Source organism: Jaculus jaculus, chromosome 9, assembly GCF_020740685.1.
Source record: "Jaculus jaculus isolate mJacJac1 chromosome 9, mJacJac1.mat.Y.cur, whole genome shotgun sequence".
In the NCBI taxonomy this organism is placed as follows: Eukaryota; Metazoa; Chordata; class Mammalia; order Rodentia; family Dipodidae; genus Jaculus; species Jaculus jaculus.
The window spans coordinates 5,471,704-5,497,506 of record NC_059110.1 but is presented as its reverse complement, the minus strand read 5'-3'; the positions used below and the strand labels follow the sequence as shown (position 1 = coordinate 5,497,506).

The 25,803-nt window shown below is 38.7% G+C and overlaps 2 protein-coding genes across 5 annotated transcripts in view; one reads left to right on the top strand and one right to left on the bottom strand.

Annotated features, from left to right (window-relative positions):
- Positions 1-13,439, bottom strand: part of Prkn (parkin RBR E3 ubiquitin protein ligase) — a 1,150,905-nt gene extending 1,137,466 nt beyond the window's left edge. For 3 of the 4 annotated variants that reach the window (XM_045158190.1, XM_045158192.1, XM_045158193.1), the window contains exon 1: positions 10,897-10,979. In XM_045158190.1, coding sequence (XP_045014125.1) covers positions 10,897-10,963 — 67 coding nt within the window. In that variant the 5' untranslated portion in view covers positions 10,964-10,979. Of the gene's footprint in view, positions 1-10,896; positions 10,980-13,343 lie in introns of those variants that run through there. The other variant, XM_045158191.1, reaches the window with a different exon arrangement.
- A 240-nt stretch (positions 13,440-13,679) lies between these two features.
- Positions 13,680-25,803, top strand: part of Pacrg (parkin coregulated) — a 501,453-nt gene continuing 489,329 nt past the window's right edge. The window contains exon 1 of the mRNA XM_004651092.2: positions 13,680-14,126. Coding sequence (XP_004651149.1) covers positions 13,971-14,126 — 156 coding nt within the window. The 5' untranslated portion in view covers positions 13,680-13,970. The remainder of the gene's footprint in view (positions 14,127-25,803) is intronic.

Below are 25,803 nucleotides of genomic sequence, written 5' to 3'. Positions count from 1 at the left end.
GCTTAAAACACTCAATGTGTAATGAAAGCCCAGTGGAAGTAACCATCCCTGACCATCTTCTGGGATGAGGTGGTTTGAATATAGAATGTTCCCCATTGGTTGTAAATACTTGGTCCCCAAATGGTGGCAATTTGGGAAAGTTGTGAGGCCTTTTAAAGCTGTGCCACTGGAGGCAGACCTCGATGTTTATCAATCTAGTGCCATGAGTGTTCAGAAGTGGCTCACTGGACATGTGCTTCTCAGGTATTTTCTCTTGTTATGTGTTCCCTGCCATGATGAAATGTCCCCTCAAGACTGAAGTAACCCCTTCCTTCCATAAGCTGATGGTGGGCAGGTGTTTTGTACCACCAATGAGAAGGTCTCTGCTACATGGAACTACCCCATAAAACTGGTGTCTCATTTTAATTCTTGCTCCTCCAGAGTGACAGTGATATGAAGGGCCAAAATTCCTACAGCCTTACTATGCTAAACTGTGGAAGAATACTAGTAAGTATGTAAGATAAGATGATATGATAGTCTGGTAGGAATAACAATTTGTAATAAGACCTGAGTGCACAAGGAAGTAATTCAGGAATGCTACCAACCACAGGCACTATGTGTGCACACACACACAAGTGCATGGCACACATATATTCCAACCTTGATTTCAATAATAATAATAAATCAATTCAACAAACAATGAACCTATCCTCCTGGAGGCAGCAGAAGATGGCAAGACCACTAATTATGAAGTTAGGTATATGTCAAAGAGATGAAAGCAAGTAAAAAGTATGCAAGATTCAGAGAAAAGCAAGTTAAGAAAAGTCTGACTAAATTTTTCTTTGTCAAAAATAATACAAGGGCTGGAGAGATGGCTTAGCAGTTAAGTGCTCACCTGTGAAGCCTAAGGACCCCGGTTCGAGGCTCAGTTCCCCAGGTCCCACATTAGCCAGATGCACAAGGTGGCACACGTGTCTGGAGTTCGTTTGCAGTGGCTGGAAGCCCTGGCGTGCCCATTCTCTCTCTCTCCCTCTATGTGTCTTTCTCTCTGTGTCTGTCGCTCTCAAATAAATAAATAAAAAATGAACAAAAAATATTTTAAAAAATACAAGAGCAAAGTATTTAAGGGTTCAAAATTTACCTTAAGGATTTAAGAAATGACACAAATGTCACTAAGTGCATTTTGTATAATTTACAAAAGATACAATGCATCCATGCAATGCCCAAACTTCTGGCTAAGTAGTTACCAACTCTTGTAAATATTTTCAATTCACTGCTTTATAACACATGATTAAAATAAACTGAGCTTAGCCAGGCATGGTAGCATATGCCTTTAGTCCCAGCACTAGGTAGGCAGAGGTAGGAGGACTGCTGTGAGTTCAAGCCTGGGACTACATAGTGGATTCCAGGTCAGCCTGGGCTATAGCAAGATCCAACTCTGAAAAATAAAGGCAGAAAAACAAACAAACAAAACTGAGTTAAAATTACAGGAAAATTCACATTGCTTCAAAAAATTCACATTGTACTTCTATCTGTAATTCATTAAAAATAAGTACATTTTCAGGATAACCAGACATGAATCTGATGAATAGTCATTTCCCTTACCCCTGTGATAAATCATAAGAAGTACCTAAAAAAAAAAAAAAAAAAAAAAAACTCTGCTTCTTCGTAACACTTGGTATGCTAGGAAATGGTTACGCAAATCTGTTGGCATGTCCCATTACTTAGTTATGTAGAGGCACTGCCTGTGGTAAACACAAACAACTCAAAAGTACCCACAATTCCCAATGAAAACTTTAAAGTCAAGCCTAGCATCACGGTGGTGGTGCACACCTCTAATCCCAGCACTCGGGAGGCAGACATAGGAGGATACTGTGAGTTTAAGGCCACCCTGAGACTACATATTGAATTCCAGGTCAGCCTGGCCTAGAGTGAAACCCTACCTCAAAAAATAAAAAAAGTTAAATCAAACCTATCTTTCAAGAAATATGAAAAAACAGACTTAGAACAACTATCATTAAAACCTAGAATTCAGCCTTCTGTCCTATCAGCCAGTCAGAGTAAGCAGAAGTGAGGAAAGTGCTTGAGCACTGGAAAGTACAGAGTGATGCCACCAGAGGGGCCAAATGCTAACAGCATGATAGGAAATACTTTCCCTTTAAAATTGAAAAAAGCTGAGTATAATTAAATTTTTACCAAAATTAAATTGCCTTGAAGGTTTCTCTACAAGGCTTTAGGCATTATAAACACCCCTTGACTTTGGCCTGTCATGTTTCCTCAATCAATCATGCAGTAGCCTAGAATTAAATTGAAATGATTGAATCAAGGAAAATCAAATTTTTTAACATTTAGTTTCAGTAATGTGATTATGAAGCTTTTAGTGATATTGTAATTACTTTGAAGCTTGGAGCATATGTTTCTATCAAAAGTATTCTATAGGGAAAAGCTGCACCAGGGAAACAAGTAAATACAGACCCCAGTGAAGCAAAAATACATTTATTATGAAGTAAAAAGCTAAAGGTGGAATGAGACCAAGGAATCCATGTGATTTATATTCTAACCATCATGCATACAACAGCCACTTTGAAATCCCAGCTTCTTCTAAAATGAAAATAATTTAATGTCTGTCCTCTAAGGTAAGCACTTGAGACTCACTAAGAAAAGGCTATACAATAAAGGATGGGGGGAGGGGAGTGAGGACAATATCAACATCCTTGTTTTAGCTCCAGGTTTTGTACAGGAAAACTTGATGATCTCAAATTCTTCCCGTACATTTAATGACTCATCACAGAACATAAAACACTTTAAATGTATGTAGTATTCATCAAAATTGGGCTGAATAGTTATTTCCCCTGTTTATTCTTTCTTTCCTCTCAAACACTTAGGCGAATACTGCTGGGTTCAGGGGCCTCAAAGATAAATAAGATTGTGTTCTACCACCCAAAACTGTAGAAATTCATTTTTTAGACATTGCAGAAGACAAACTTGAGAGATAACAATGATCTTTCCTCTCCATTCATTCCTATAGTATTTCATTCCACAATTATTTTAGCACAAGCTTGCTTCTTCCCTCAAGAATAAGGCAACAAGTAACCATGTAATGTCAAAACTGAATGAGATAAAGTCTTCATCTTTGACAAATGACCTGATCAAAACAATGTGAACTGTACAACCCTTTTGAAGAGTTCGTTTATTCTGATCATATCATAATCCAGCTAACTGCTCTAATGTCTTAAAGATACCAAGTAAGTGGAGGACAATGTAATAGACTCAGTGTTTAATTCAGCTGCTGGGAATTTTTTTTTTTTTTTTAATTTGAGTCCACTCATTCTTTTCAGCCATAGGCATGGCCACTAACTACTATTGTCTTTGGAAAAATTCTGATTCATGAACTCATGTTAACCTGACCACTGACAGACCACTGTAAGCAGTAAAGTTTTAATACTCTGCTAGGATTCAACAAAACACAATGCAACAGGTATGTTGCTCTTAATTAAATTATGACAGTTGATTTCTATGGTCATAGCTTCTGTTAACCAAAAGTAAGTAAGATTCAACATGTCACTGTGGCAAAATTATCTATTTAAAAAAACATTTGGTCATGCTCATTCCCAGCATTAAGACCAAATAAACACAAAGTTTCTCATTACTAGAGCACAACCTTCATTCTGTACCATGGTATGGAAATCTGCCCTGAGATAGCCTACACTTTTCACCTAAATCTCATATTGCTTCCTCTTCAGCATTTCTTGGTAAATGATCCTCCCCCATCATAGTCCCCACTAGCATGGACTAGTTCATGAAGGTGGCCAAGGTGATAGCTCCTTTCTTACTCATAAGACCATCTATTTCAAACCCACTTTTTAAAGTCTACTTTCTCAGAAAACCACTCAGTGCTGAAAGTTCATCTTGAAGAAATAATAGCCCTGTCAGCAATGCTCAATGTTATGACAGAAGTGTGTTCAGATGCTGACAATGGTTCTACATGTGAACATAAAATATTCACTACATACTGTATGACTTCCTCTTTTAGTCACACAGCCTCATTGCCTGCCACAGGACCTCTATAAATGTTGAATTGCACACTCATTGTGAAACTTTTCTCACAAATGAAACGCTGCATCCATTCATAAATTTTATCCCATATTTATTCCTTTGGACTTTCTCCTAACTGTATTGATGATAAACAATGAGCTATTTTCCAGTGTTTTAAATAACACTGCTTCTTGAAACAAATTCTAGTCTGACAAAATTAAAAAACTGAGGTAAACTAAGTTATATGATTTTGTTCCTTTGTCCTTCTCAACTTTACTAGAATTTATTAAAAAATTCTAACTATAATTTTCAACCAAGCCAGATTAGCTATTATTTACAAAGGGCATGACAATGTTAAAGTATTCTAAAGGAGCATTAAGTGTCTGATGTTCACAGCAAACTCAAATCAGACAGCAAAATGTAGACGAAATGCTAATTTGCTCTGGCTTTGCCTGATCACCTATTGTTATGTGAAGTCATATTTCTTGTCAAAAACATAACAAAATTCCCCTTCTCTACAGAACACAAATTAGCAACCTGGTACATCAAATTACCCATTTTTAGTTCACTATTTCAGTGCAGGAATACATCCACATGATCTTTTACCACTTGGAAAAAAACTACCTTGAAAAGTAAGCTATCATCTTGGCCACCTTCATGAACTAGTCCATGCAAAACAGCAACAATAGTAATACTAGACTCCCCACATGAGACATTATCTATAACTGATATGGAGAAGGACAAAAATCATGTAAAGCTACTGTCAATTCAATAGACTCCACCTTTCCTCTATCATTAGGCACTTATCAATCATGTTTTCAAATAATAAAACATTACCACTAGCAGTGCTGGGTGAGTAAATGTCCATATCTGAGTCCTTGAAACATGTGAATGTTACCAATATGATAAAACAAATTGAATAAATGAAGTTAAATTAAGGATCTGAAAATGGAAATTTGTCCTGGTGGTCCCTAAATGTAGCTACAAGTAGTTACATGACAAAGGGAGATGGAGATCTGATCACAGTAAATAAGGCAATTCAGGTGGCTGGGGAGATGGCTCAATGGGTTAGAGAATTTACCATGCAAGTATGCAGGCCTAAGAGGGCCCGATACTCTCTGAGTTCAGTTCCCTAGCACCCATATAAACAGCTGGACAGAGCCACACACATCTCTAATAACCCCAGTTCTGTGGAGAGTAAATTCTGTACCAAGGAAACACACAAATGAGCAAGAGGATACTTGACACTGTTCTATAGCCTCTGCTTGTCCACATAACGTTTGCATGTAACACACACACACAAACACATAGGAGTGAGGAAAAAGAAGAGGAAGGAGGAGGGAGAAGAGAGTAGCAGAAGTAGCAGCAGTGTGACCACAGAAGCAGAGGAGAGAGTGGAGTGTTACAGCTACGAGTTTCTCTAAGTGGAAGGTGATTCTCCACTAAAGCCTGCAGAAGGAATCAGGCCTGCCAACACCTTGTTTTAGTCATTTGTCTCCACAGCCATAGTAGAATAAATTTACATTGTTTTAAGGCATTAAAGCTTGTAACTTGTTACAGCAGCAACAAGAAACAATATAGTAATTGAGCCTCCCAAGTGTATAATATTGGAAAAATGATAACTGAAGAAAGTTAAATTGTGAACATAATGTTTAGTTACCTGAAAACTTTGTATTTAAGACCAGAATATGAAGTTGTTTTTTGTTTGATACCATTTAAAATTTACTTGGAAAAAATTATTTTGGCATTATTTGCCACAATCGTATAATCAATACATGTCAAAAGGTTGATGTAGTTGTCTGATTCCTAGGATTGTTTTTTATTACGAAATGTGCTGTTTGGGACATTTTCAAAATACTGTATGTTTAATATTGAAGGTATTAAAATGCCTATAACTCAAAGATAATAATGTGGGAGTGTATTCCTGATGTTTTATATTGGCAAATAACACCATTGCTATCCAAAATTCTGTTATAGCCATTATGTTAATGCTTCTTAACAAAGAGTATTTTCATGTATCAGTCTCAAGTTACTAACTTCTATTACCTTGTCATGATTTCTTGAAGAAAAATCATCAATTCACCTAAAAATCTGACCTCAAAAGAAATCTCTATCGTTTCTCTAACTTTACTTGCAAAACTCCCACTCTATTAGGCATAAAATGGCTAAGCTGATTGCAGAAGCCAGAGGTATTTCCTTTTTAAAAATATTTTATTTTCATTTATTTATTTGAGAAAGAGAGAGAGGTAGAGACAGAGAGAGAAGGTGTGCCAGGCCTCCAACCACTGCAAACTCCAGATACATGTGCCATCTTGTGTGCTTACATAGGTCCTAGGGAATTGAACCTGGATCCTTTGGCTTTGCAGGCAAGTGCCTTAACCACTAAGCAATCTCTCCAGCCCTTTTAAAAAATATTTTATTTTTATTTATTTATTTGAGAGGGGGAGTTAGAGAGGCACATATACAGAACAGGCGCACCAGGCCCTCTTTCCATTGCAAGCAAACTCCAGATGCCTGTGCCACCATGTGAACCTGACTTACATGGGTACTGGGGAACTGAACACGGGTCCTTAGTCTTTGCAGGTGTTGCACTCAGGTTTTCATCAGAACACCTAAGTTTATAGGGGACAACTGAGTCAAACCACCACAACAGACAAATCCCTTAACATCTAAGCCATACCTCCAGTGAGCCAGAGGTATTTCTAATAAGTTTATATGCAAAGAATAAGGCAACAATGACTTGACCCAACAAGAATGTTCTTTGAATGCTAGACTCCTCAACAAACATTATCTAAGAACTATTTACACGTCACCAAATAAAAGAGTTATATAACAATGACAATAAATTATAATGAGCATATAGACCTGGTATTATAATGCATGACCATGCATATAAGTTATGCAGCTATCCAAAAGAAAGGAGGTCTACCTTGGACTGTTCTGGCTGATCCAGGAGCTCTAGCCAAACAACACTTCTGCCTCCATGTAGAAATAAAACTACAAAGGGAATGCTGAGCATCATGTGCCACATATCCAAGAAAGAGATACAACAGATTGTGGCTGGAACAGATACATTGAGCATTAGTAGCATGAACAAAAACCATACCTGTCAAATGAAAAACACTAAGACATTCTATAGAAACAAGAAGTTCTTCTTTAAAAATAATCACTTACTCAGAGATAATTTAAGGACTTATCAAATCAGAATCACCACCTTGAGAGGAGCCATCTCTGATGATTCTACAACCACTCCACCATGCTGTGTAGACTACCCTCTAGCATAGAAACTATCAGCACTGTGCCTGGATATCCTGGCCTGAGTGACTTTCTGCTGCAACTTTCCATGACTGCTGCAAACATCTTCCTAAAATAGCATCTGTTCATGAGGCTCTTCTTACACAATGGCTAGATGACTCCTCCCTGCCAGGAAGTTCAAACCCTTCATATTCGGTGAGGCTTACAAACTGCCCACCTAGCCTCAGGAGATACCCTTCATACAATCCTCTCTTCTCTTCTCCATACTTCTCTAGCTGTCTCCTGGTCAGTCTAAGAAGGGCATGCCCCCCTAGATAACTCCTACATCACAAAGACTGAGTGAGAACCAGAAAAATCAAGAGTTGAGAAACTCTTGGCTGTCTCTAAAGGAGGTACTAATTACTTCAGCGTAACAAGTGGACAAGAAGTGACATAAAAGTGGAGAAAATTATAACTTAAGAAACAGCTCTTATAAAAGTATCATTTGAAATGAACCCTGAAGAGATAAACAGTACTTTCAGGTACACAGCAGGGTAGAAAGTCATTGGAATCTGAGAGAATGAGTAAGAGAAGAGTCATGAAATGTTATGTTATATTGTATTGTATTGTGTGTGTGCATTGGCTCACACATAATACTATCACACTCTGTGTCTGTAGTGTGGTGGCTGGAATCTCTAACACAACCATGTCTTATCGGCACTGGATCACAATTCATTGAGGAAAAATAGTTTCTTACATTTCTGTGTCCGTCCCCACAGGCAATATGTACACATACATACTTACCCAGACCACCTATGCTCAGCACTATTATTGAACCTTATAAAGAATTAAAACAGAATTATTGTCAATTGAAATACCTATTAATCAAAAATTAAAATGCAGGCTGGAGACATGGCTTAGCAATTGAGGCATTTGCTTGCCAAAGGCAAAGGACCCAGGTTTGATTCCCCAAGACCCACGTAAGCAAGATGCACAAGGTGGTACATGTGTTTGGAGTTTGTTTACAGCAGCTGGAGACCCTGGTATACCCATTCTGTCTCTCTTTCTCACTCATATATTTATCTATCTATCTAACTCCCTACCTACCATCTCTGCATCTCTGTCTCTCATAAATAAATAAATACAAAAAATAAAATATGCTATTTAGTAAAAAAATAAATATTTTAATTACCTAGTGAAAGCCCTTTCAGGGGTGTCCAACCTTTTGACATTGTGTCATGACATGCTGTCATATACAAATGTGCTGGGCTAAATTCATAACTATCATATGTCTCATGCAGGCTGTACACACTTGCTAAGATAATTAGGAAACACTCTACTAAGGGAAATAGTCCTTTCAGCCAAAATTCCTTTTAACCAAGACTCTGTCCCAAAGAATGAAATAAATAAGCCATGGGCATGAGCTGCAACATAAGTCAGCTAGTTGTCAGGTAAGTCTCTTTCTTTAATATTACAAATCTTAAGAGGAAAACCATTCAGATTACTACAAAGAACATTTTAAATGGACTCATTAAATGCAAATTAAAACAGAAACATTGAATAAGCATTGGGCTACAATTAAAGGCTGAAGAAACAGCAGGTAAGAAACAATTTTCATTGATCAAAGAACTGAAAGCTAACAGAATAAAGTATTTTGCATTGAAACTGGTTCATGAATATGAAGCATTTTGAAATAAGGAGAACTTTTTTTCTTACTATTTTTTATATTTTTCAAAGACGCTTTAGAGGTAGGAATGGATTTGCATATCTTAATACCAAGTACTTTCATTGTATCATTTTAAAGCAATAAAGCTATGGGTTTCAAAAAAAATGCACACTTCAAAAAAGAAGTCTTCAGATGCAGGGAGAAAATTGTAAAGAGCATAAGGTTGTTTCAGAGGTTTTGAACCCAAAAGAGAAATTGTGTAATTATATGAATCTTCTACACATAAGTTTTGTAGAATTTATTTTGTGACACAATGACACCACATCACAAACAGCATTTAGGCACAGAATTGCTTCATCTAACATATTAAAATGTCAGGGAAAAGTAGAAAAACACAATATAACAAATTGCAAATACAAAGAATTTAAAATGTACTATATACAATCTTTAAACAAATCTATAGATCAGGAGACAACATCAAAGTTAGGTTGGCTATCCATGACAATAAGGCACTTTTTCTCATTATTCCAAACTTGTGTCCATGGCACCTAGAGCAGTACAAGGCACACACTACACGTTCAACCCTGGAAACATGAAAGTAAAGCAGCATAAGGTAACAGGCCTTTTATCTTATACTCACTTAAAAATTAAAATATACTGGCCTTCAACTATCAAATAACTTGATAGCAAGCCAGGACAAAGTGGACACTCACATCAGAATGGAGAGCCACCAAAGATACCTGTGCAGCATGCATAATGAAAGGCCCTATGCCTACTGAATATGCATTTTTGAAGGGAGTATTTTCATAACTAATATATATAACTTGAAGACTAGGCATAAATCACTGTGAGCTTTACATGCAGACAATAGGGTTCTCTAAGAAATGTTAAACAAAGTGTAGACATGAGTATCTTTGTGCTTGTGTGGGGGGTGGGGTGGTATATATGCACATGTACGCACAATGCAGTGCCCCTTGTGTTTGCCTGCAGTGGGGTTTGACTGTGGTGGAAAGAGAGAATGTCTCATTCCATAGCTCTTCCACTCATTCTTATTTGAGCCAGAGTCTCTTAATGATCCTGGAGATAGCCTTTTTTTTTTTTTTTTTTTTTAATGAGCTTAAGAAAATCCAGTGTCTCTGCTCCCCTACAGAACTGTAGTTAGAGATGCACATGTCACATACAGCTGTTAAGGGAGGTCTTGAGGATCAAACCTGAAGTCTCTCAGGCCTCTTCAGGGCCTCATGATTGCACAGGAAGTGCTCTGGTCCATTGAGCCATCTCTACAGCCCAGAGAAGAGTATTTTTAATCATTGCAAAAACACTTCTTTTGGGTGGGGTCAATGGGGATGAAGCCAGGGATCTTGAGTATGCTTTGGTATACAAGTGAGCTACAACCCAGACCAAGCATCTTAAAGTATAAGATACGGATTTTTAATTGAAGAACTGACTGCTTAATTGTATGAATACTCATATACTTTAATATTTGATATTATCCAAATACCTAAATTATAGGGCATTTAGAACAGTTAATAAGTGCCACCAATAAAATTCAACTTTAAATACAAAGAAGTGCTCATTTTTTAAAAAACTGAAATAAAGTTTTAATAGAGGTGCCCAGAATTACATTCTTCTAAGCTAAATTTTCTGAAGCTTTTCTATTCTGCTTTGTATTATCTTGAAGTCCGATTCCATACCTCACAAAGGCACCATTTTTCATTGACTTCAATTAAATTATGTTTCTGAGTCTGTCTGGGTCAAGGCATTTAACACATCGATCATAATCCAAGTGGGAAATATAAGTGATTTTGAAGCAGTTTCCATGCCAAGAAGGGAATCCTTAGTTTTGAGAAAATAAAAGGAAAAAGATTTTTATGGGTACAGAGGTAACAGTCAGTCCCGTTTCCTCCTGTTTGGCTAGGAAATCAATCTATATTGTTTCCCTCAAAAGAAAGCCAAGACTAAATGAAGTAAGATACTATTACCTCTGCTAAGAAGAGCATAGCAACGATCCAGCGCAAAGGTGTGAGAGGCCCCATCTCTGAGTAGCATTTCTATACTCAACAGAAGAACATCAGGTCACTGGGTAAAAACTAACTTGCTTCTTGACTCCAAAGGGCTTCCCTTGAATTGTATGCACTGTCACCTGCCTTGAGCACTGTGAACAAGCCAAACCCAAAATGGAGAACTCAGGTAATTACTGAAATGTAGCCACCAAAAGATATGGCAGTGTAACGAGTTGGACAAATAATTTATTGCACATTGGTCATGTAGCTTTTTATATGTAAGCTACTTTGTGCATGGGGAATGAATACACTGAATCATTTATGTTAAAATACACATTTAGCTACTTGATGCAAATAATATTAAAAGTAAAAAAGAACATTTTATTAAAAATCACTTTACACTTCCCATGCTCTAATCAGTAATTGATTTGTCACCAGATCCAAATAGTACAATTCTCCCTTTTTACACAAACACCATATAAATCCAAAAACTTCATAAATCTATTTAATCCTAATATAATCATAATCACTGATTCTATTACTATTATATATTAAATTAACACAACTAATATATTATTTCAATACAATTAATGTGATATATGATAATTTATAAAGAGCTACTAATTTCTAGCTATTAAGTTCCTGTCCTTAGTTGTCTTACAAATCTATATGTCAAAGTTATCCATGAATTAGAACAAGTTGAACTACATCAAATGTGCATAATTATCTTGAAAATACAGACTTTCATAAAATTCTGCCAGCATAGATTTTTAAAAATTTCTTCTTGAGAAGATTGGCTCAGTTCAGATTTATGTTTACAAATAAATCTTAAATATCACCTAAAAAAGGTTCAATGAGATTCATTCCAAAATGTATTTTTTCTGGGCTGGAGAGATAGGTTACTGGTTAAGGCATTTGCCTGCAAAGCCAAAGGACCCTGGTGTAATTCCCCAGGTCCCACATAAGCCAGATGCACTAGGGGGTGCGTATGTCTGGAGTTTGTTTGCAGTGGTTGGAGGCACTGGTGTACCCATTCTGTCTCTCTCCCTCTCTCTCTCTCTCTCTCAAATAAAATATATTTTAAAAATAAAATGCATTTTCTCTTCACTTGATAGTTTAATATGCACTAAAAAAAAAAAAAAATCACACGCCAATCAAGAAAGAAAGAAAACAGGATTGGACAACACGGTTAGGTCTTATATTGTCTACCAAGAAAATGTTAGCTAACTGGCATGATTCTCCCAGTGATGGTTAGACTGTTCTACATTTTAACATTAGTGTCATGAATAAAAATGGAATTAGGAAAGTGGGGCGTGGGGGCACATTTAATCCCTGCACTAGGGAGGCAGAGGCGGGAGGATCCCTGTGAGTTCTTGGCCAATCTGACACTCCATAGTGAATTAAAGGTCAGGCTGAACTAGAGTGAGAACCTACCTCAGAAAACAAACAAAAGAAAGGGGGGGGGGGAAGGGGGGAGAGACTCAAGAACTGCTTTCACTGTATGAAACGTATATGTTATCAATCCACCTCCCATCTGTTTTGCTAGACACATCACAGATCAACTTCTCGTGTGCTTGTTGCAATCAAGAGTAACAGTCCTCTGGAATAAGTTCAAAGCAAGCCCAGTAAACCTTCATCATAATCGTAGGGCAAGTCTACTATAATTAAAACCCCAAGTAGCAAGGATTCCTGAACATAACTACGGTTTTGCACTCACTTTGGAGGAGCACCCCCAAAGTCACATGAACCTTTGGACCTCAGATTTCACAGTGCTTACCACAGCCCTAAACTTCCAAACCAACCAACCACACACACACACACACACACACACACACTACGGTGCATGAAGGACTCCATCTTTGTGATTCTTCAACGTTTAATTATCCTATCACCCCAGGTCTCCCGGGAGACATTTAAAGGGAAGAGCTCTGAGGAAGCAAGACCCGTGCAAACCATCTGGAGACATTTCTCCGGGCGCCCACCGTCACCGCCACTTTGGATGCTTCCAGAAGTTTCTTGAAAGCGTCCTGCGGGCAAGGGTGTCCGGATGTGCCCTGGGGTGAAGGGCAGCTTAGCAGGTCCCCCTTAAGGAACGTGAGGGCGCGGTGGGCCGGGCCCGGCGCGGACAGGGGCGGCCGCGGGGCGCGGGGCCGGGCGGCTCAGTGGGCAGGGCCCATCCGGGTCCCGGGAGGGCGCTGGGCACGCCGCGGGCACCGTGACCCACGCGCGGGGCGGGGCGGGGCGGGGTGGGCACGGACACACGCGCAAATTTTGCTGCTGGGCACACACTCATCGAGGCCACACGCCGGGCCCGGGTCGGTCACTGGCAGGTGGCACCCGAGGTGGGGGGGCGGGGCGCGACGGGGCGCCACACACGGGGCGCGGGGCGGCGCAGAGAGCTGGCACCCGGCAAGGCGCCCACGTACCTATCATGGTCACTGGGCGGGGTGGCTGCTGCTGGGCAAAGCGGCGGAGGCGAAGGCAGCACACCGGCGCCCGCCCGCCCGCGCCTCGCACCTGCGCTTCCCCTCGGCTTAAGTCGTCCAGGCCTCCCCACCCTCCCCCCCGCCCCGCGCCCGGCCGGCGCGCAGTGCGCACGCGCAAGCGGCCCGCACCCCGGGGCTTGCTGGGAGTTGTAGTTTGAACGCGTTCAGCTTGCTCCTCAGGCCGCCGGTGGCCCGGTGCGCCTGAAGACCCGGGGAGCGCGCGTCACGGACGGGGCGGAGCTATCGGCCCTCGTAGTGTTGACGGGTCGCCTAGCAACGAGGAGGCTCACCTTTGGAAGCTGGTTGCAGCTCTAGCCACAGGGTCCTGCCCTCTTCCCGCCCCTCCCCTCCCCTCAACTCCCTTCACCTAGGAGCTGCCAAACATCTGGATCACCCCGGGCACCTCGAGGGCTTGAATTTCTACCAGTAACGCGCCTCCTTTTCTTTTTTTTCCTTCACATTTCTTTTTATTTTCCCCCCGACCTCCTGCTCGCTCACATCCGTAAAACCTACTTGATCCTACTACTACTACACTTTTTCATAAAGAACAAGACGTGTTCTAGGAAGATGGTGGCAGAAAAAGAAACCCTGACCTTAAACAAATGCCCAGACAAGATGCCGAAGAGGACCAAGCTGCTGGCACAACAGCCGCTCCCGGTGCACCAGCCTCACTCCCTGGTTTCTGAGGGCTTCACAGTCAAAGCCATGATGAAAAACTCAGTCGTAAGTGATCCTCCCCAAAACGAACGCCCATGCTCCCCACCCTCGAGGCCCCCCAGGACCCCCAGCCACAGGGCACACGAGGTTATGGAGGTTGGCAGGCCCTAGAGAGGACTCCAAGCCCACGTCTTGGGTCATGAGGCAGAAAGGGCCACTGCACTGCCACCAGCAGCACCCAACAGGGTGTGGAGATCCGTTAGATGTTTAGAAAGCCTTTGGGGAAGATGATCTACTGGGCCCTGAATAAGCTCTTCCTCCACTATTCCTCAACTACTTACAGGAAGGAAGAGAGGCCCTGTCCTTATTGCTGTCTAGGCTAGTTACATTCAGCCAAGGGCCTAGCACTATGAGAGTTCTTAGAAATGACTGACTTGGGGAAAAAAGAAAAAAAAGAAACTAACATAAGCCCATACTTAGCTGGGAGCCATAAACTCATGACATATTTTGCAATTAATAAATGTATCTCCTTACCCAGGACATTGTGGAATGTCTTGGACATTGCTCAGAAACATTCTCACAACAGGTGCCTTCCTGTTGAAATAATTGAAAGCTACTAAATATGAAGTCTGATTCCTGGTAGTCTCTTTAAATACATTGTAAACAATTATACACTTTAGTTCACATATCCCTGCCTATTAATACAAGTCATATTCCATGCTAATTACTAAAGATAGTAAAAAATAAAATATTTTCAACACCATTAACTGATAAAACTATTTGAAAGGTACACAAGTGGTTTAGCTACATGTATGATGCTGTTTTAAAACTGTCTTGTTCATGGAACAGCTTTTAATTTGGAACTCTGACCAAATATGACTAGGCATCTGTTAGGAATGAGACAAAATATTAAATGCAACTTTCAAAACTGAATAATTTTCACTCTGAGAGGAACTTACTTATAATGTGGCAATTTGGAATGCTAAATGAGTACTGTTTTCCAATGCCCCATTATTTGTTTTTCCTATATGCTGCAAGCCTAATTCTACCCTATGCCTAAACACATCCTTAAAGTGCATAATTGAAGCAGATTACCTCTAGAATTCTAGGTTAGAATCCTATGTTATTGCACAAAATTGTACTCGCAAATTTTGAAATCTGCGTCAGTTTATTTGCAGTAGATAATAAAACTTGGAAATAAACAAAAGTCCTTACTTGTGATAAGTAGGGTCTTTTTTCCTGGACTTTCATGTGAATAAATTCTCATGGGAGTCACCATGACTTATTTATGAGCAAAGCAGACCATAGTAACTCTTCAAGTTAATAATCCCACTTTTCTTGATGTGACACCTATGATTATAATCTGGATTTAATTATTTATTCATCCATTATTACTGCAGGGTCTCACTGTAGCCCAGGCTGACCTAGAACACTCTCTATATACTTTAGGTTGGTCTTGAACTCAAGGTGATCTTCTTACCTCAGAGTGTGAAGTGCTGGTACTATAGGCATGAGCCATCATACCAACTTTGGCTATTTTTTTTGAACTTGTGTTCATACATTTTTCTGTCCTTAATTCTTTAATTGTAGTCTTAAACCTGAAGTCATAGTTCTAAAATATCAGGCACCAGACATAATAAATATGCATACCAGGCTAAAAATATGATTATGAAGCAGCATTTAATACACAACTTACTTAAGATGAACTACCTTCTATTTCCATAATTTCAAAGAAAATCTATTAGGAACAATAGCTGTCTCTTCACTGCAATCCTCTAAACAGAGTGGGTTACTTTTTTAAAACTTCACCTATCAAAAAATGTTCAACCAATGAGCTAATAGCAAGTGTGTTTCTCTTCTCTTTTCTTTCTTCTTTTCTCTCTCCTTTTTCTTTTATTCTCTCTCCCCTCTGTCTTCTCCATTTCAACTTTATATTTATTCTATAGCTTTCCTTCTTTGTCAATCTCTTAAACTCGGGGAATATGGAATAAGTACTTCTCTAATATTTCTTTATACATAGTAGTTTTATATTTCCCAATATATGTGTTCATCCAACACATAGTCACCATAATCAATACTGATATATTAATGTAGCAACTTGGCTGTTTTAGTGGAGATCAAATAACAGTTGCATAACAGGGTGGAAGTTGTTTTTCTCACATATGAAAGTTCTAATGTGTAAGTCCTAGGAGACTGGGAAATGTCTTCCCATGACATTTGTCCAGGGACATAGAAGTGTTCTATATTACTGCTTTGTAGTGTTATTCTATAGGATGAGGCCTGGGCCAAAGGGTGTTTGCTACCACCACCATCAAATGCCTGCCGCCAAGTGAGAGGAAGAAAAAGCTTCCCTTTAAGGCAGAAGCTAATTTGTACGTACCACCTATGGTACTACTATGATAGGTTGAATAGATGGCCCCCCCAAATATTCAGTGTTTTACTACAGTTTGTAATTTATATCTGCAGCCACCTGAGTGGAAAAGGTGCTACTGGGTGGATGTTGGAGTCTAACTATAAGGTGTGTTAGTGGATTTGAAATTCCAATCTAAAGATATGCATGCTGTGAGGGAGCAAAATGCCACTTGCTTTAAGACTTCCGTAACCAAAGCAGAAATCTGGAAGTTACAGAGAGCTTAACACTAAGACAGACTTATAATACTTAGGCTTTTTACTCACATGTATTAGTACTTTCACTTGCCCAGTGCCTTCAATATTGGCTTCCTTTCTCAGCGATACACCAGTTGTAATGGCTGTCTTTCAATGCCTGTGCCTTTCCTTCCCCCTGCCTACAATGTAAGAATCACCTTTCATCGATGCTTTAAATTCTTCATTGAAAATATTACTTTTTAAGTGCAGCATTTCCTGACTTTTTTTAAAATTTTTTATTTATTTATTTGAGAGCGACAGACACAGAGAGAAAGACAGATAGAGGTAGAGAGAGAGAATGGGCGCGCCAGGGCTTCCAGCCTCTGCAAACGAACTCCAGACGCGTGCGCCCCCTTGTGCATCTGGCTAACGTGGGACCTGGGGAACCGAGCCTCGAACCATGGTCCTTAGGCTTCACAGGCAAGCACTTAACCGCTAAGCCATCTCTCCAGCCCATTTCCTGACTTTTTAAGTTTCAAATTCAATAATCTCCTCTGTCATCCAGCAGTCCTCCCTTTCTTGGTGCTCTCATCTTTCCCCTAATAATATTAGTTTGTTTGTACTTGGGATTATTCCATTGGTGAGGAAGTTTCTGGAGGGCTGGGATCCACATAGTTATGAGCTATTTTTATTTCTTGGATAAATTGAATGCATTTCATACTGTAATTAAATAATCAACATTAAATTAGAAACTTCAAAGAAAATCCTAGGGACATATAAATATCAATGACATGTAAAATACTAAATAATATTTTACTGATTTATTATAAAAGTCATGCATGGACCGTTATACAAAGCAAGCCTGGTATAGCCAGTTGGAAGACTAAGAATTGTCATCAACACCATGACATCCTTAGTCACTTTTCAGACACCCACAGCAGAACATACCCCCTCTTTGATGCCTGTTTAGGTTCTTTCATCCATGGAATCATCAAGTATAATGGTTGTGTGTGTGAGGTGACTTTTGCCACAGTGTCTGTGAGATTCACCCACGTTGTTGTAGTTGTAAACAATTCCTTCATACAGCTATTCTTGAAGAGTGTTTATGTGAATATATTACTATTCAGTTATCCATTCTTCCTACTGAGTAGTTATTTATGTGACCTCAAGTTAGAGCTAATAAATAGCACTCCAACGAAGATGTTTTTGGATATGTATGTATGTGTATATATGTATATGTATGTATGTCTGTGTGTATATATATTTTTTCTATAGTCTCCTGAATCATTAATTGGTGTTTATTTTTGCATTTTAAGTGTTCCAGGGGCCATATAATACTATGACCTAGTAAATTTAATATTAACTTTTGTGAAAAATGAATATTTATTTATGTCTGCATCCATTTAGTTAATTTAGAGACATAGTTGCTCTGAATTCTATTCTAAATAATGTGTGATATTTGTCAAATATATGTATTACAAGCACAATTTCCATCTCCCTGAGTTTCCTTTTCATTGTAACTTTCATCCTTCTGTCTTTGAAAAGTTATACTTTGTAAAGAAAAAAAGGCCATCTCAAATACATTTCTTTAAAATGTATTTCTCAACCACTTTTAACTGACAACTCAGTACATATAGATTAAGATACAAGGTTTTGAAATAAACTGGAGTGATCAGAATGAACACACTAGATAATGGTGCTACAATGAAGCAAAATAGAGTTCAAGTAGAAAGCTTGAGCTTTAGAATAAGAGAATCAATCTCACCATTCATGAGGGTGAGTGTATTTATTGACTAATGTTCAGATTTTATTCTAAGCTCCTTGGCAGCTGCTGCTGAAAAGGGAACATTATATGTGGCTCATCATTACAATAGAAGTCACCTATGAATTGATATAGAAAGTCAGAACTTTCTCTACACTGAATGCTCAGAGAAAATGATCATGTAGCATCTGAAATATGTACAGCATACTATATCAATAACATCCCTTTTGCAGAAAATACAGCAGCAAATTTCTTCTATAAAAGATTATAGTGAGGGCCAAGTGCATGACATTAAAATTGTCTGAGTGAAATGGATTAGCATGAGTGAAAATTGACATAGTACATGTATGGAGTCTTTTGGCGGCTCCATTTGATCCCAAAATGATGGCTACAAGAGTATGTAGATTTAGTATTTTTAAAATATTATTTATTTGCAAGAAGAGAGAGAGAGAAGTGTGAGAGTGAAACAGAGAGAGAGAATGGGTGCACCAGGGCTTCCAAAGACTGCAAATGAACTCCAAATGCATGTGTCACTATATCTGACTTTACCTGTGGCCTGGGAAATTGAACTTAGGTTATTAGTGTTTGCAGGCCAGAACCTTCACCACTAAACCATCGCTCTGGCCATATATTATGTATTTTTTAGCTCTGGTTCATGTTAGTAAGAATAAGGTAACTGCCACTTGAAAATGTTGTCTGAGAGGAAAAGTGTTGCAATGACACAGCATTAGGTGAGCAAAGAGGCAAGGCGGGGAAGAAGCATCTGTTTCGAGGAATGTAGCAGATGAGGAAGACCAATGGGAGAAGTTAGGGGTGAGACAAGAAGACCAGGCTCCCCCACCCTTTGGTTCTCAGTCTTTATACAAGAATAATTCTTGGAAATTCTATCTGCTATATACATGTGTAACATTATATAAATTATGTGTTTTATAGGATGTATAGTGGACTTAGCTCTGTTTTGGATAATATGTGTGATAATGTTTGAATATTTTGTACTTTACATACATACATAATATTTCATTTCAGCCTTTCTGGGTTGCTTTTAATATGTTAATATTTAATATGTTATTGCAAAGGCATGGGTATTGAAGATGTCTGTCTTCTAAATATACCACAAGTTATCAGTCTTTATCCAAGTTGTTCTTTTTTTTTTTAAAGCTTACCATTGAATGATATTTATTTTTAATTTTATAACAACCTTCATTTATATTGTATCTAATTTCAATTCATGTCCAAAGATAGTCATGGGATTTTTTTTTTATTAGTTTTCAATTCAGCATATACAGGCAGTTTGGTACCATGATTAGGCTCATCCATGACCTACCCCCTCCCCATTGGCCCCTCCTTGTTGAGGTATATGGGTCATGCCTTGTGGACTTAGCCCACAGTTATTGGTGTGATAAATGTCTGCATATCCTGACCCAACATGTGGCTCTGACATTCTTTCTGCCCCATCTTCCGCAAAATATCCCTGAGCCATGTTGGGTTCATTTTTGGTCTGCTTCAGTGATGAGGTGTTGGGGGCCTCTGAAGCTCTGGCTCTCTAATTTGGTAGGAGTTGATTTTTCTCTGTGTTGGTCTCCTTCCCCCTTGTGCTGGTATCTGGTTCCTCAGGAAAACAGCACCCTTGCTGGTTTCGCTAATTTTCCTTGGTTTCAGCCGCGGCTCTTTTGAGGTATGATGTGGCTCTCTCCTTTGGATCTGCATCTATCTGAAAAAGAGAAGCAGATTCTGCAATGGAGAGTAAGTTGGCTCTAGGAAATAGCCCTTACTTTTTTTATATAGAGAGTTTAATAGGTGTAGGCCCTCTTGTAGCCCATGATTAATGGTAACTTGATATTGGAGAGAGGGTTTATGTTTGGAGATGATTCTGACTTGTTTCCCAGCTCCAGCTATGGGTCCCATACCACTGAGGGGATCAGTTAGCCAAATCAAGAGCAGTTGGTTCCCCACCATGGCTGTGTGCCACTATTGCATTTGTGTGGGCATCACAACCGGTTATTTGTTGCTAAGTAGGTTAGACCATGAGTTGCTTGGACAGATCTTCCCAGCCACCCATGAAGCACCTTCTGGCACTAGACACGCTGTCTGGGGACTGACTCTCTCCTGGCTTCCAGCCATGCCATTCCATTTTACATGTCTGCTGCATACGGTGTCTTCAGCAATAGGGTCTTACCACTAACCTTTGGTGGGTCATCAAGTACTCTGACAGAAATCTGTCATTCTTTTAGGAAACCTTGTAGGTTTCTCTGATCAAAATCTCACTGTGGATGATAGCCCCATGTTGGTACTGGAAGTCACAGGTCAGTGTCCACTAAGAAAATGAGGAAGAATATAATATACAAGAGTTAGGGAGGAGAGAGAGAGAAAGAGAGAGGAAGAGGGAGAGGGAGGGAGGTAAGATGTAGAAGGTTTAGGTTAGATTGATCCTACCCTCTCCAGTGTCTTGTGGTTCAGGTGTTTCCTATAAGGTCCTGGTGAGGGTTCAACCATTTGGTCTGCCTTTTAGGAAATAGGATGTTATGGTACCATTGCCGTTTGGGTCTAAATTAGTGTTTCCCCCCACTTCTATGCCCTCCCCTCCCTCCCCATCCATCCTAGTGTCTAGTCCATGAGATGCTTGCTGGGTATGTAAGGTATCTTGGGTAGATTCAGGTTAGGTGCTATAGATGAGTGAGACTATGTGGCGATTTTTTTTTTTTTCTGTGATTGGGTAAGTTCACTGAGGATGATCTGTTCCAGGTTCACCCATTTTTCCTTAAATTTCTTTGTGTCATTTTTTCTTACTGCTGTATAGAATTCCATTGTGTAGATATACCACATCTTAGTTATCCATTCTTTTAGTGATGGACATCTGGATTGATTCCAGCTCTTAGCTATTACAAATTGAGCTGCTACAAACATGGTTGAGCAAATCTCTCTGGCCTGTGGTTTGAAGGTTTTAGGGTAGATGCCCAGTAAGGGAGGAACTGGGTCTGTTAGTAACTCTATAGTCAGCTTTTTCAGGAGTCTCCATATTGCTTTCCAAAGTGGTTGTACCAGCCTACATTCCCACCAACAGTAGAAGAGTATTCCTTCTCCTCCATATCCTCACCAGCATTTATTTTCATTTCATTTTTTGATGTTTGCTATCCTTATTGGGGTACGGTGGAATCTCATAGTTGTTTTAATTTGCATTTCCCTGATAATTAGGGATGATGAATGTTTTCTTAAGAGCGTGTTTGCCATTTTTGTTTCTTCCTCCGTGAACTGCCTGTTCAGCTCTTTGCCCCATTTTGTGAGTGGGGTGTTTGACTTCTTACTGTTTAGATTTGAGTTCTTTGTCGATTCTAGAAATTAGGCCTCAATCAGTTGAATAACCCACAAATATTTTCTCCCATTCTGGTGGCTTTGCTTATTGTATGCTTGTCTGTAAAGAAACTCTTCAGCTTCATGTAATCCCATTGGTTGAGTGACTGTTTAAGATAATGAGCTACTGAGGTTTTGTTCAGGGTGTCTTTTTCCATTCCCATATCATGGAAAGTACTTCCTAAATTTTCTTCCAGTAGTATTCGAGTTCCTGGTCTTATATTGAGGTCTTTGATCCATTTGGATTTGAGTGTAGTGCATGGAGAAATGTATGGTTCAAGTTTCAGTTTCCTGCATGTAGTTATCCAGTTTGTCCAGTACCATTTGTTGAAGATGCTATCTTTTTTCCAGCCTATATTATTCGGGCCTTTGTCGAATATCAAGTATATCAAGCTATAGTTGCTTGACCCAAAGCCCAGGTCCTCAAATCTATTCCATTGGTCTATACTCCTGTTTTTATGCCAGTACCATGCTGTTTTTATTACTATGGCTTTGTAATATAGCTTTAGATCAGGTATGGTGATGCCACCAGAGGTATTTCTTTTGCTGAGGATATGTTTGGATATGCGAGGCCTTCTGCCTTTCCATATGAACTTTGAGATCATTTTTTCTATCTCTGTGAAGAACACTGTAGGGATTTTAATTGGAATTGTATTAAATCTATATATTGCCTTTGGTAGGATTGTCATCTTCACAATGTTAATTCTGCCTCTCCATAAGCATGGGAGGTCTTTCCATTTTCTCAAGTCCTCCTCAATTTCTTTTTTGAGGGTTTTTTGTTTTATTTGTATAGATCTTTTACTTCCTTAGTTAATGTTATTCCAAGGTATTTAATTTTTTTGTTGCTATTGAAAATGGGACTATGTCCCTTATATCTTTCTCTGTATCTTTGTCATTTGCATATAGAAATGCTACTGATTTTTTGCATTGATTTTGTATCCTGCTACTTTGCTATAGGAGTTAATCACCTTCAGGAGTTTTGGGATGGAGTCTCTTGGGTCTCTTACATATACAATCATACATGATACAGAAATTTATTCTTTTATGTAAAATGTTCTTTTTGCATTTCAAAGTATTGCTCCAAAATACAACTTCTGAAGTATAAATCTGGGGATAGAGAACTTAAATCTTAAAATTCCAGCACATGTTAATTTACATTAATACCTATAGTGCATGACTGAGTCTGTTCTGCTCTCCCCTTGGCCTGAGGCTGTGGACATGGGGGTTCTGCGGTGGAGCACATGTCTTCTGGCCTGCCAGCTTCTCATCTTCCTAGTGCTGGGCAGCACCTCAGAACCTCAAATCAAGAAAGTGTTGGAAACATGGAAGGCTATGTTTCCAGGCTGTAAACTGGAATTTCCTGAGGAGCATTATACACTGAATCCTGAACCTACCTGGAACAGTTACCATTTAATAATTGTGGTTGCTTTGGATGTCATACAACCAGTCTTTGAATCTATAATATGATGGGAAGAATTCCAAAAAATTGTGGTCCATATAGTTACTCAATAATTCGCAGGCATTTATTAAGTAATATTCTATTTCCCCACTGCTTTATGCATAGTTTGTATCATAATTCTACATAATCATATACTTAGAGAAATTTATAACTATCCCCTTATTCTTAGAAGTAGATGAACTAGGCATAATAGTTTTGGTGTCATCTTTTGTGTATGCTTATTTGATAGTCTAAACAAAACATGCTTTTAAAATTATTCAGATTATTTAAAGATATTTTTGTGGCATTTTTGTACATGATGTGTGTGCAGTGACATTCAGGTGCATGCATTTCATTAAACACATGTGGAGGTCAAGAATAACTCAGATGCTGACCTCACCTCCTGCAATGTTTGAGACAGGGCCTCTCATTACTGTTTTGCCAGACTAGCTGGCTCCTGAGCTACTGGGAATTAATTCTCTAATCTCTGCCTTCCATTTCCCTGTAGATGTGCTGGGATTGCAGATACACAACTGCATCCAGCTTCATGTGAGCGCTGGGGATCCAAACTTAGGCCCTCACTCTTGTGCAACAAGCTTTTTGTTCATTGTGTCACCTCTCCAACACTGTTTAAAGATTTTGAAAAACAACTTTTTTTTTTTTTTGATTTTTCGAGGTAGGGTATCACTCTAGCCCAGGCTGACCTGGAATTCACTATGTAGTCTCAGAGGGGCTTTGAATTTATGGGGATCCTCCTACCTCTGTTTCCCAAGTGCTAGGATTAAAGGTGTGCACACCACACCCACCAGAATTTAATATTTTTGTCTGTAGTATTTCAATCATTTCATTTTCTGGAAGATACATTTACATATTGACTATGTATTTGTTCATATTTAGTGTCCTTAAAGTGAAAAATTTTAAGAAGATTTTGGGAATTTTTTTTCACTTTGCTGCTGTTTCCTTAAATAAGAACCAACTTAAAGAGCATGTGCCTTGTGTAGGGCTTGTGAGAACTTACACTTGACCAAACAGTGTCCATGGTATGGTGAGAAGGACATCAAGGCGAGAGCTTGGGAGGCTTACTTTTCTTACAGATGTCAGCCTAGAAAGTGAAACAAACAGCCTTAGATTTTAGATCAAACAGTGAAACTTTTTAACTGATACTTCAGTTAGTCTGTGGTCATGAAGAATATTGTGTTGAGGGAATGATTATTTTTAAGTTTTTATTATTTTATGTTTGAGAGAGAGAGAGACAGAGAGAGAGAGAAAGAAAGAAGAAGATTTAGAGAGAGACAGGTCACACCAGAACCTTTCAGCACTGTGAAAGTACTCCAGATGCGGGTGCGCACTTGTGCACATGTGTGACTTTGCAGGCTTGTGTCACTTTTGCATCTGGCTAATATGTGGGACCTGGAGATTGATTCGAAGAAGTATTCTTAGGCCTTGCAGGCAAGCGCCTTAACTGCTAAGCCATCTCTCTAGCTCTTTAAAATGTATTCTTTTTTAAAAAATTATTTTATTCTTTTATTTTTGAGAGAGGGAGAAAGAGGCAGAGAGAGAGAGAGAGAGAGAGAGGGGGAGGGAGAGAGAGAGGGAGAAGTTTTCCTTATAAATGGAAGAATCACAGGTTTAAACTGAAATTTAAGAATTCATTCATTTTCTTACAAAAATTACTGGAAAAATGTGTCTGTTGATTTTATTACAAAGGACAATTACATTGTAAAAATAACTTATATCTTAGAATTATGATTTTAAACCAATTCACATTCAAGTCATTGATACAATATAGTTTAGAAAAAGTGATACTAGAAAAAATCTGATTATATCATAACTGCCAAATATAATGACAAATATATGATAGATCATGGCTAACTACCTTCCTTTTGTAGACTACAATTTATTGAGAGCTGTATTTCATAGATTGTGTACACTAAATTAAAGTAGCTATGAATAAATAGCCCCTGAGACAAGCATATATCCTTTACCCAAATTATTTATTTGTACTTTGGACTTTTTATAAAAAAAAGTTGTTTTACATGATAAAACTATAACTTCAAAACTGAATAAAATGACACATTCATAGATGCTTTCATAGGAATACAAATATTATTTTAATTTGGTACTGCATTATGTTTAAATGCAGTTTAGGGTTTTATATGATGTATTGATCATAAACATAGAACAGCAACAATTGTGTAAGATGAATATTAGTAATTTTAATCAATAATGATAGATGTCCTGTTCATAGTTTCCCATTAACATTTCATAGACAAATGATGTATTTGCTAGTGATTTCTTAAAATTATGTGTACATTTGCAATGATTTACATACTCGAATTTATCTTCTCTCATTATTTGGAGTAAAGATGAAAAGTTAATTAGGAATTTATCATATGTAGCCTCTAAAAGATGAAGTGTGATGGGTACATGGTAGGTGTCCTCTGTCTCCCCTCCCTCAAGGCTTTGCACACTATTATGGACACAGGAGATAGTTGGTGGCAAAAATTTCATGATTGGTTAATTCCAATTTATTTTGTGAAAGTAATTCAGTTGTCATTGTCATCTATACCCATGCCACATGTTTTTCGTGTACATCACTTATGGGAAAC